This window comes from Cupressus sempervirens, chromosome 4, assembly GCF_028749045.1.
Source record: "Cupressus sempervirens isolate cs-2001-9-10 chromosome 4, ASM2874904v1, whole genome shotgun sequence".
Classification (NCBI taxonomy): domain Eukaryota; kingdom Viridiplantae; phylum Streptophyta; class Pinopsida; order Cupressales; family Cupressaceae; genus Cupressus; species Cupressus sempervirens.
In genome coordinates, this window is record NC_143121.1 from 448,688,399 (window position 1) to 448,702,036 (window position 13,638).

General features: G+C 34.7%; 1 protein-coding gene across 1 annotated transcript in view; it reads left to right on the top strand.

Moving 5' to 3' along the window:
* The first annotated feature begins 8,045 nt into the window (after positions 1-8,045).
* Positions 8,046-13,638, top strand: part of LOC149561924 (E3 ubiquitin-protein ligase RGLG3-like) — an 80,163-nt gene continuing 74,570 nt past the window's right edge. The window contains exon 1 of the mRNA XM_089825441.1: positions 8,046-8,455. Coding sequence (XP_089681567.1) covers positions 8,294-8,455 — 162 coding nt within the window. The 5' untranslated portion in view covers positions 8,046-8,293. The remainder of the gene's footprint in view (positions 8,456-13,638) is intronic.

Below are 13,638 nucleotides of genomic sequence, written 5' to 3' on the forward strand. Positions count from 1 at the left end.
TTCTCCTTCATGACATTTATCCCAATGAGTGCTTTCCCTTGGCTACTAGTTTGCGAATCTATATGTAGCCCCTTCATGAGTTCAGATCCTCTTTCTTGGGTCTTCTTCACTTTATCCTCTATTTTCTTGAGTCCTTTTTTAGCTAATAGGACCATTTCTAACTTGAACTACATGCTCTAAAGCCATTCAAATAGAGGTTCATCTCCCTTTGGAAAGATTTTTGCTTCAATGACTTCCTTTGCCTTCATTTGAATGATCATCTTTAGAAGTCAGATACAATCATCACACTTTACTCTTTCTTCGGCCAAAATACTGCTATTTGCTAAGATGTTATCCTTCTCTATTTCTAATCTTAAAACAACATTTCCAATTTGTTCTATAATAGCGACTCCCTCTAATTTGAGCTTCTCGATCCAGTCTTTACCAATTTGGCCAAAGTGCTTATCTTCCTGAAGTTGAGAGATAAGGGCTTGAGCTTCACTAGTAGTAAGATTTCTTATCCTTGATACTCTAGAGATAGTTGCCAATGGAGTGACCAATTGTTTGATGAATTTGTTCAACTCTTCTATCTTAGCCTTCATCCTAGCTTTTGACAACTTTAGGTTTTCCAATTGTCCCTCAATTACTTCATTGGTTGACTTCCACAAGCCAACCTTGGTGCCATGTTTGGCCTCTCCAAGGCCCACCGAGTGCAAAGTAAAATCATTAGCAGTCATATCTTCAATTCTTCCTTCTTTGTTGGGCTTGGCTATCTCCATTGTTAGGTGCCCTATTTCTGGATCTTGCCCAAGTATAGACAAAGTTTTTTGCTTCTTTACCTTGGTTAATGTAGATCCAGAATGAACTACAAGTGATATGGTATCCTTGGTGGGGGCATTTTCATCTTTCCTTTTTCTCTTTCTCTCCAGAGTTTCCTTTAACCAAGAATCAGTGCCTATCACTTTGGAGGTTGTCTCAAGTGATTTTATATTAAACATCTTCTTCTTAACTGGAGTGATTGTCATCACAGCTGAAGAGAAGGGATTCTTTGGGTCCTAAGAAATGAGCTTGGAAGAGCTCTAGCCTTTCTCCACTTTTGAGGTTTTCTTTATTGCCTCATTAGATTTAGTAGATTCACTACTACTGCTCTTTCCATCTCCCAAATCTACTATCTGTATTGGGGAGCCACTTGGTTGAAGAATTATAGCACTTATTGGTAGAACTGCACTATGATGAGAAGAGGAGATTGGTGTAACATGAGAAGAGGGAACTGGCGTAACATGAGGAGAGGGAACTGAGGTAACAACACTATCCTTTGGCTCCTCTATCTTCTTCTCTTCAGCACCAGTTTGGGTTCCAATAACTAGGAGGGAGCCATCATGACAAGTCTTAGCTATGTGAATGCTCTTTTTTGGAGGTTGGTCACCTCCTCCTGAAGGTTGAGCTGGTCCTTAAGTGATAGCTAGTGTTACACCTAGTGTAGCACTCTAGAAAGGAAGAGGGAGTTGTAGCTGCTAGAGAAGCTTGAGTGGTTGTACCTTTACTTCGACTTCTTTTGGCTGTCCATTCGACCCACTTCCTAGTTCTTTTGATAATTTGGGCCATCATAGTGTCTAAATCTTCCTCAACATTCTCATAAGGCTTTGAACTAGTAGGAGTGTTCCTTAACTTAGTCAAATATGTATCACTATACATATTTTGCCCATCATCCTCCAATCCTTCAACATTAAGATTGATATTATATGTTTTTATTTGCTCCACTATGAGCCTGGTGAAAGCACAATCTCAACTTTCAAATTCATCTTTACAATTTGCCCAATAGTCTTCAATAGTGGTAATGTGTTTGATCACACTCCTAATCTGCAACACATCCCTAGCATATCCATTCAGATCAAACATAGGTATCAAGACCTCATACATCTCCAATTTGTATTTCATCTCAAACACTTTGAGCATATTCTTTACATCAAAGTGGGACTCACAGCTGTAAGCTCCTACTTTCATAGGGAACTTATATCCCTTCTTCTTTAAGCTTTCGCTTAGCACATTCACTTGGATTGCCTACCTCATAATTTCTATCAGCATGATCATGTTGCTCAAATACCTAGGTAGCTTCAAGAGGAATCCATCAAAAGCTGCAAGACATAAATATGTGAAAGATGAGAACTAGATAAAGTAGATTCTCAATTGACTAATAGTCACCATTGCCTCTAGAATAAATCTCCTCTTTGGGCATCCTTGGAGTTCCCTGCAAATTCTCATTGTAAATGCGCCATTAACTTTGACATACTTTGCATAAATATTTTGCAGTTGCAAACATGGATAAAACTCATAACACTTCACATCATCAGGAAACTTTTCTATTCTTGGAAGGCTCGACCATAACTATAGAGATGATAACATGTAAATCAGAAAGGAAAACATATAGAAAGTGTTGTAGAACTTTGTGGTGCTGAGAGCCTTGGAAAGATTTTCACTTACCTCATGAGCCTAATCAATATATTGTGTATCTAAACAAATAACTTGTACCCAAAAGAAATATTGTTCAACGAAATTTAGAGCCTCTACTTCACCTTTCAGTATGTGGAGGAGAACCAGAATGTCTACAATCTTAGGTTTGAGGTTAGTACCTAATAGAGTTTTGGGGACCTTACTCTTGGCGCTTCACAGCTTTTGAAACTAGGATTGCATAATTTCCTTCCTCCACACCATCTTCTTCACTAAAAACTCAGAGACTAATCCTCCTACTATCAAGGCCAAAAACTCCTCCCGTTCTAGAACTCGAAGCAATTCACCATAGTTTGCTTATCAATGGAGATTAATACTGTATGATCAGGTAACACAATCTGTCTGGTATCTAGATTGTAGTGATTTATGCATTCATAAATCAATGTTGGAACTTGGACTACCACTGGGAAACCAGCTACCTCTACTAGTCCACTTCCTTAGAGCTTCTCAATTATGGGATGAATCAGCTCTGACTTCAGCCTCCTTTGGAAATCTTGCATATCATAAAAATAGAGTAAAGTATCCATGAAATTCTGCAATGTGGACTTGATTCCATTTAGCCCATCAAACCCCACAAATCTAGTTGCCATTCTGTCTGAGAATGAAATAAATTTAAATTTTAAATCTTGATGAAGAACAAGATATTGAATTCATAAATATAGACTATTTGAAATTGTTGTGCAATTTAACAGAATAATAGTTCAAGAAAAAGCATTAGTTTGATTAACTATTATGTTTCCATCTATGTAGGAGTCTCAATTCATCCGTTGATCTTCAGGATTCGTGCCACGTGAATGAATTAAAGGATAAATCTGTTGAAATAGTAAATATGGGAGCTTCTAATGGATATTTTGGTGTCTTTTCACTACTTCTCTTGACCCAATGGTAACTTTCCTTTCTTTCATACTTACTTTTCTATTTTCCATTAAGTTTCAGAGAATTATGAACAGAGTACCCCGTGAGGAAATACCCACATAATTGAATTATGCTCAGTATACCTTCCCCACAATGGTTAGATTGTTTCCATTATCATCTTAAGATGTTTTGTGTGTAATTTGTGGGTCCAATTCACTTACAAAGTTAATTTTCTCTTGAATGCGCAAAATCATCTTCATGGGTTGAAAACCCACCGAGGAGAAAACAATTCCCATTTTTCTGCCCAGGTTTTCCTTTAAACTTTATCCTTTGAGTTAATATTTCTTTTGGGTTAAAAAAATCTTGAAAGGACTGCAAAAGTCAAAAAGGGGCCCACTTCCTTATTTCTTTCCTTTATAATTGGTTTTGGCAGAAAACAGACTTCATGGGTCAAAAGCCCACCGAGGAGAAATCAATTTTTAGTTTTCTGCTTAAGATGATTCTGAGCATTGTGATGAATCCTAAATGTTTCCCAAGGTAGAAAATCGTAATGAAGATAGGGCTTTTCCATAAAATAGCTCATTATCTTCTTATATAGGCCTACCAACATCATTTATTGCTCTTTGCAAAAAATTGCCATCATGGGTTGAAAACCCACTAAGGAGAAGATGATGCTCAATTTTCCACAAGCTTCCTTCTTTCATTGAAAACATGATAAGCCTCAAACAAGCCCAACTTTGTGAATAACCTTCACATGTTGCAAGAATCCCCATTGAATTAGGTACTAAACTGCCCATAAACTCACAACATCAAGGGAAACCACCTAGCCATGAAATGTGGGAGAAGGGAAAGATGGAAAATTTGATGGAGATTCTTTTTACCTAAGGGGAATTGAAACTAGACCCAAACATACCTAGGCTTAACTAAGACACAAAATTTTCCACTTTTGCAAAATGGCTATAGGGTGAAAAGTGGGGCAACACTAGCAAATGGTAAATCCTAGGATATTGATAGTTTGTAGGAAGAACTTTCAAAATAGGGAGTGGATCTCCCAACTTTGCATATTAAGAACATCTTAAACAAGGTCACCCAAGGTACCTTTTTTTATTGAATGGACTACCAATGTTGTTATACCTTTACACAAGAGTGGCGACATAAAAAATCCTTCTAACTATCATACTATTATGGTGAGTACCCTTCTTGGAGAACTCCTTGGAATTATGTTAGAGTGTCTAATTGATGATTGATGTAAAAATAAGAGAGAAGAGAAAAGGAACATGCAATATTTAGACCAAAATATTCAATTGTTAATCATCGCACAACTCTAAGACATTTCATTGAAAAATTGTAGGAAAAACAAGGAGGAGATAATTTTTGTTGTTTCATGGAATTTAAGAAATATTTTGACACCTTTCTTAGAGGTAACATATGACATATAATGGAAGAGTTTAAGGTCTCGAAAGAGTAAATGGTTGTCATTTAGATAAGATGTACGAATAAGTCAAAACCAAAACAAAGGGGGGCATATTTGAATACCTTGGGAGTGATATTGGCATCAAGGGTTCCCTTTATCCCCAATTCTATTTGGTCTTTACATCAATAAATTGGAAGAGTGGTTAAAAAAGGCTAATGAAAAAGGTGTACATTTGGCAAGTAATGTGGTTAGACTGCTTTTGTATGTTGATGACTTTATTCTTATTGCTAAATATTGTCAAGGTTTTAGAGAACATTTAAAGAATTTAGAGATTTTTTATTAGGAGGTAGGGATGCAAGTTAATACCTCCAATAAAATATTCATGATCATTTCTTTGAAAAAGAAAAAGAAGCAATGTACTTTCATATTTGAGGGAAGCTCATTAGATATTGTGGATGAGTATAAATATCTAAGAATTGATTTCAACTATAGACTAAGTTGGGATACATGAAAAAGAAAAAGAATACAGGGGGGTGGAAGGTCTCTTACCTTCTCCGAAATAGATGCAAGAAAGTTGAGTTGTGGGATAAAGAGACTAATAAGACTCTCTTCGATCTTTTTGTGGTTATGATTATTGTTTACGAATCTAAAATTTAGTGGAGTAATGTATCAAATAAAAAATGACATCTACTTAGTAGTACTTGACCATCAATTTAATGATCTCTTAGGAGTCTCTCTTAGTGGAGGTTGGTATGTTTTTCGTCAAAGTGATGTAGGAGCCCCCTAGTGTAAGAGAAATCTTGTATCACCCAAAAATATTTACTTTCTACTTCTTGAATAAGAGTTGTCTCAGTGTAGAGTTGTTGTTTGTGGAGGCTTGCTACTTAGTAAGTTGGGTATATGAGCTTGGAATGTCCTAATTTCAGAGGTGGATGTTCATCTTGGATATATCAACCTACTAGTTGAGGCCTAATGCCATATCATGACTATTTGTGAAATTATTGCATATTTTTGGTGTCTAATTTTGGTGGAAAAACTTTGGGATCAATTTTGAAGGCCTTTGAGGCTTCAAATGGGCTTCAAAATGAGGTCGGCTAGAACTTACATGAGTTAAGCCCTATAGATTAGAAGTTGAGAATTCCAGAATGGGGTTATATTAGCCAATTAGGTCAATGGTTCACAAGTTATGGTCTTCCAAAGTCGGACCAACCAAAATTTCCAAAATAAATGTCATAATTGTTTTGAGCCAACTCTATATGTAATTCTAGGGTTGGTCAACATTGATGGATCAAGGGTTAGGGTTTGATATCTAGAAACTTCCTAGGAAGTGTAAAATTTCCTATATATAAGGAAGGCCTGTAGATTGTTTAGGACATCTTTGGGTGATAGTTTGTAGTTTTTCCTTGAAAATTATTGTAAGGAAGGCACCCATGTGGGTTTACATTTTGTATTTCAAAATTATGTAATTTTGCATTTGCGACGATAATAAGAAGCTCATATTTTGTTCTCACAAATTGATGTTATTTCTTTGTTTCTATTATGTGTTTATGGTATTAAGGGGAGCACCCTTCATCATGAAGCCTCAATGATCATTCACTTGGTAAGCTACTTAAATAAAGTGGAAAATATGGACAAACATCACTGGCTTAAAATGGTAGTAGAAGATGAGTTAGAATGTAGGGAAAAATGTGAAAGAAATAAAATAGAAAGTGTTTGGACAAGTGAAGCATAAATTTCCATTAGCGCCCAAACATAATATAGAGAGAAAAAAGGCAGGTGTGTGAGAAATTCAAGATTGACATAAGGATAAAACAATCAAGTAGAAAAAAAAGATTACTATGTCAAAGGACTTAACTCCATGTGGGAGCATGGTGTTAAACTCAATTAAGGATCAACTCTTATCATTTGAGACTTGAAATTGGTAGATGAAAGGTTCCCAAAGAGATGTGGGAGGAAAGAAATTGTACATTTTGCAGCAAAGGGGTGGTGGAAGCAAAGTGACATTTTATCAAAGAAGTGTGTAACTTATGAAGATATTTATAGTCGATACAGAGATAACTTACTGGTGAATAGTCTAAAAGAACTTTTTCAAGATGCAATATTACGTAAATGTCAACTTTGTTAATGTGGACCCACAACAAAATGGTCAACTTGGAGAAATTTCAACACACAAATTAACTGATTTTCTCTTGGTCCCTTAGACCACTAGTCTCATGGACATCATTAAAATTCCTTATTTCATTCATTTATTCCTTTGCATTCAACTTTGACAAAGGCATTGATTATGAGGTTGATGCAAATAATTTATTTATTGAAATAAATAGGTCATGTAAGTCTTCCCAAGCTAGTGCAAGCTTACCTATGTGTACACAAGGAATATCAATGCGCTCTAATGCCAAACGAGCGAGAGTAGATTGAATGCAAAATATAGTAGCAAATGTTCAATTGATATTACGCCAATAAATACATAGTACCCATTATAATGTAATATATTATAACTTATGTCAATATCTATCTATCTTGCGAGAAATAATACTAAATAAGAAAATAAAAGAAAAGTTACCATTATGGGGTGAGGGCCAATTTTTTATGGCAAGTCCTCTCAAATGGTTAGGAGACCATCTAATTATGATCCACTCTCTCCTCCTAATACTATAGTTTAAATACCTTTTCATTTTCCCTTTTATAAAAGAAAGGCAAGACACTTGCGAACTCCAAATCAACATAGTCACAAATATTTGACCTCATCCCAACATAATATTCAAAAATCATACCCCAATATAATTTAGACCTTATTAATGGAAAGAACACCACATTTAAACCATCAAACTATTCAAAATCAACTTTCTTAACAATTTTTCTACTTTATTGTTTTTTTCTTTAAAACTTCACTTTACCTATGCACTTCAAAATATCTTTTATTCCACTATATCATTTATAAATTATTTTAAATACTAAACATAAAAAATATCTATACAATATATTTTTTACTATTACAAAACTTAAAAAATTCTTTCATTTTCAAACAAATATTTCTTAAATATTATATTCTTACCTTCTTTAATCAACTTATTCTCTCTTTTATGATTTCTAATTCTAGTATATAACTCATATTATATAATATTCTACTTTATTCTATTCTTCCTTGGAATCTCGTAGAAATAAAGATGAAATTTGTCGTAAGTTGTGATTCTTTGAATTGGCAAAAACAACTCAGTCACCTTTATTAATCTTATTAGAGAAGGTTTGCAGTGGGAACCATTTCTTTCCGAAGTAATCGATGTTAAATAGGAAACTTATTTGACCAATTTTTAAAAATATATATAAAAGATTAATTTGTAAAATTAAAGGAAAAAATTGTGAACTTCTCAATATCATTCAAAAATGGGACCAAGAATATGAAACCTTTATTCAAATTCCAAGGGCGGTACTTGGAGACTCATGCATAAATTGCTAACCGCTTCAGGGTTCTGTCTGTAGAAAGTCCGATTGGCGAGGAGGTTGGTGAAGATTTTTATTGTTGTTGTTCTTAGTAATATGGGTAATTGTATCAGTGACTCGGCAAATGACCAGCGTGATGACAATCCAGGGCGAGCAGACGGGTATCAAAGACGACTTGCATGTAAGCAACCGGCTACGCAAAGTCCAGAGATACGCAAATATGCCCTTATTGGGGATAACTTTCAAACTCTTGATCAGGTACATCTTTATTTTTTGCTGCAAGAGGAGTTATAGGAAATCTTAGATGTCATATGGCCTACTACCGTAGTTGAGCTATGCCTTTCTCTGATAATAACTAATTGATACCAATTCATTATTGAATTGCACGCGCGGCAATGGATGTGATCTGCAACGCAGCATAGCAATCCCTTAAATTAAATGAGATATGTGGCAATTTTAATTTTACAAAGAATAGTTCAATTCCCCAAATCTGTTAGAAACTCAGCAGGCCTGGGCAGATTTCATCATTCTAGCTTAATGAAAAAATATGTTTACATAATGGAAACCCTGGTTTGGTAGTGGTGCATCATAAAGTTATTAGACATGTATGGTGAACTGGCGTTTTTGAGGGCGTTGAGAGCCTTAGTCTTTCCACTCCAAGTGGAAGAAGTCCAATGATTTTTGTATGGGGTAAGCGGTTTACATACTTTCAACAAATTATAATAATTGTTGTTTACCGACTTCCAACAAATTGTAATAATAGTTATATTTTTTAATTTTAGTTGTGTTTACTAGCTTCTAACAACTTATAACAATTGCAGACATATAATTTTTACAATTTATAATATTGACATGAATTGTTTCTCGATTTGACTGTGTGAAACGTTTCATAATATTGAAACAAGGGTAAATTGCCATGAATGTGTGAATGAAAGCAGGGTGTTTACATCAGTCACCATTTGGATCATTTGTTATTTGCAATGAGGCCTTGAAGAAAATCCTTCCTGAAACACTACCACGAAGCAGGATTTGACACTTCATAGAATCTCACACCCTACCAAAGTATAACTTTTGCGTGAACTATGTTCACATAAAGTAATAGACTTAGATGGAGTGTTCTTCCCATTACAAGTGTCAAAATCCCAAAATGTAATCAACTTCCCCAAAAGGGCAAAAATAGATGCTGACAAGTGTCACTATCCTACCAACTCACTTGTTGAACTATGCCTTTGAATGCAAAAATCTTACCAAGGTCAGCATAGCAGTGAGATAGCACCATTTTCACAATTCTTTTCGCTAGAGAATGTAGAGACAAGGCCATTATTTCCAAGAGGAAGCAAGATTGTGACAAGTGGCACAATGTGCTCCCTCTTAGAGAGACAGACCAAACTAAAGATGCGAGAGGAAACCTGTAAACCTAACAAATGCAAGAAATGGACGTGAATATCCATAGATTTTGTTTGGATTTTTGTAACCCGGGAACATAATTGAAGTATAAGAATGGATAAAGAAAAACACCAAGCACACTTTTGACCACAGGTGTTGAAGACTTCTCAGATTGGTTTTCATGATGGGGATAGTTAGGCCAAAATTATTAGGTGGGCACCATACCTGCAAATTCGGAACTGGTGGGGCAATTACCAACATGGCTCTTCTTAGGAGGCATGCTTCTTGTGGGCAATAGTGAGGATTGAGCTATCTCCGAGAGAAAACCAAGAACAATCTGGGGAAGAGGAGGGATGGGAAATAGAACAAATGGAAGATTATATGTACAAGACAAAAGACAAACATACTTAATGGGGCAACAACAAAAAGGGTTATATGTACAAGATACAAAAAGGGTATATGTACAAGATGCAAACAACATTTGCAACCAAGGACATGAAAGAACAAAGGGGCATTTATATTTATGACTGCAATTAAAACTCTAGAATATCTGCAAATTAGGTCCTGCAAGGAGACTCTGTGCCATAAAGCATGGATAAACCATTGGAATGTATTTACCTCTGTCAAACACAAGTTGGATTGAGTAAATATACCTCATATTGAAAATACATCCACCACCAAGCTGTCGTTAAATTTTAAACCAGATATATAGAAAAATATCAGATCACAACAATCAATACAAAGACATCAAGATTACCTGAAAAAACTAGCAACAAAGATCTTACTTTTATTGAATAGTAATAATAATGTGAAACAGTAATGTGTCCTTCCCTGTAAAACTGTATTCAGAATACACTCGATGATAAATACTCAGAACATATGCAAAGATCACTACTCAACACGTATACAAAGACTACTGCTCAGCACATGTACGATAATCACTGCCCAGAATGCATGCAAAAATCACTGCTCAGAACAATCTTTCTAACTGTTGTCTACAGCAAAATATGACGCCTTCACAAAAAAGGGTTCACACATGTGTTGTCTCCTGTAAGACTTATTCTGCCTTGAAACATGAAGCAGCAGCCATTAGACAAGAAAGAAGCTTCATTTCTGATTGGCGACATACATGAAGAAGTCTTTGTGACACTTCAAAGATGGAAGTGACTCTTAAAATGCTGCCGTGACTCTACAAAGATGTAACTCTACATCTTTCTTGGATCATTCATCTTTAAGTGTCCATCTTTAGTAGAAGAATAATTACATGACATAGAAACAACCATTGCAGGTATATTAGATAGCTCCTGCAGCTAACTGTAACGCCCCGCCAAGGGATCCAAAAGAATTAACCTAAAGTTTCACTAAGTTTGCTAAACATTTTTTTTTTTTAAAGTAAGAATGTATAACATACACATCAACACATAGTAGCGGAAGCAACAACATGTAATCATCGACAACATACATTGCAAGTTACATTTCCTAAGGATCCCAAGAGGTTGAGTCACGTTTAAATTTAATTAAATCTAAGTCTAACAACTATCACATACATATGAAAGAATAATTAGAAAATCCCATGTCCATAATATACATTTGTTCTGAATGCCTTTTGGCAAATTAATTCGGAATGCTCAATCATCCTCTGTACAAGTCACAGGGTATGAAAGGCTTAAAAGAATATACATATGTAAAGATAAAGATACAACATCCTCAAATCCATGATACAAGGTACAGTAAAAAAAATATGAATCTATTCACCATACATGATACATCCATACATCCATAATGATAAAACATCTATCATAAAATCTAACTATCCATCATAATAATCCAAGAACATAGTGAAGATAAATGCCAATCACGAAAACTCCAGCCACGGTGACCACGGAACGGATCTCAATGGTAAGAGTAAAAGCACTACCACCCGACCGCGTGGAACCTAAATGGTCCACTCCCACCGCGCTGAGGAGATAGCCTCAAGTCCCAAATAGGATAACAAAACCTATAATCATAAATACTCTCTAAGTCCAGGAAATCCTATAAGTATGCTAACTCAAGGGTTCCTAAAAAGATCGACATCTAAATCCCAGAGGTATCACAAGACACGTAGGAAACCTAATATGCAAGCGGGAAAGTGTCATCGCAAAAGTCATGTAGAAGTTACCCGAGCAATCCCTTAGGAATCCCGGGTCCCTACTGATCCCTGCGGCCACTAGTATCCTCTCGTACTGACGAGGCATACTATGGAATGCAAGGTCGTAACCAAGCGTTCTCTCTACCCCATCCTAGTCTGTACTAGCACTCAAGGCATGGGAGAGAACATACAATTATCTTGTTAGGTTCATTTTCTCCCATTTAGTGTAAATGTTTTCACTTATTAAATCAACTTACAATGGGTTACTCCAGGCAGCCTCTTAGGGCCCCGATCCCCATTGCAAGCCACTTCCCGACACTACACATAGATAACCTACCCTAGGCTCATGAAATCATAAATCAAAGAATCATAATAAAACCACTTCAGTCCTATACAAGCGACTGAAAACATCATAAAAGATAAGCCACAAAATTACATCAGTTCTTCATGAGCAACAGATAAGCTTCCAATAATAATCATATGATCACGACAGTTCTCTATCAGCAACTGAAGGCATCAATGATAAATCACAAAATCCAATGGTTCTCCAATGAGCAACCAGAAAGTATCCCAATAGTAAATTACAACACTGATCGAAGACTCTAAAATGGTTATCAAATATAACTGATCGAGACTCAAAAATGGTTAAGTCAGGTATCTCAAATACATACACTTTAGCTTCACACCAGGAAACTAGAAAGCAATAACAACCAGTAATCACAAACATGTCATAGAGCATATCAACACATCGCCAGGGTTGGTTTAAAAGATCAAGATCAAAACAACATAACATCACATTCACATAATCCCCGAACCTCTGGTAACAACCTAGGACTGGTCAATGCTAAAACAAAACCCAAAACACCCCATAATACAGATAACACATAGAAATATAGAATAGTCTCACAATTTGATTTAATCTTAATTATATAATGTTAATTCAAATGTACGGGTTTCTATTCTCGTTTCCAGTGTATAATTTAGGTACTTATGATTTACAATATATCCCTTAACCTATTCTTATATTATCCACTCTAGAATTATCAATTATTAATAATTAATATAATTACTAATAATTTCATTAATTAAAAATAAACTTATTTTAAATATATTATTATTTAAATAAACAATAATTAAAAAAAACTTTGTTAATACTTTCATTTAAATAATAATTAAGAATTATTAATAATCTTATTAATAATTTTATTTATTTAATAATAATTAACAATATCATTAAAACATTTTTTTTAATAAATATTATTAATTAAAATAATAATTAATAACAATTAATATTATTAAAAATAATAATAAAATATCAAAAAAAATAATAAAAACTTTATAACTTTAATATAGGCCGTCGGCCTTTTAAAGAGCCGGCACGGTAGGCCTGCTGACGCAGGGCCTACGCCAGCAGACTGCAGGCGGCAGCCTTTACAGGTACGGGGGGGTGTGGGTACTCCCGCCCCCCTCCCTTATTAATATAAGCACAATTTTTTTTTTGTTAAAAAACTTTATGATATATTTTTTTTTCATCATTTTTAAACGATTTTTTTTTTCCCAATATATATATATATATATATATATATATATATTTAATTAAATGATTGAAATTTAAATGTGATAGAACGAACCACTCAGATTTCTAAATTAAAAATATTCTTTAAAAGAATATCGTATAAATTTTATATATATATATATCAAATTTCTTCTCTCTCATTTTAATAGAATTTTCCAATCAAGATTATTCTTTTCTTTCAAAAGCTCCCCCTAGTTTAATTTGTAAAAATCTATCATCTAGAACGAGGGTTTCAAATTGATTTATTCTTCCAAATTCATTATGTAGATGAAATATGATATAGTATCAACAGTGAAAATCAGACAATTCGGATTGATAATCCACAAGCACGAAGAAGACAAGATTATT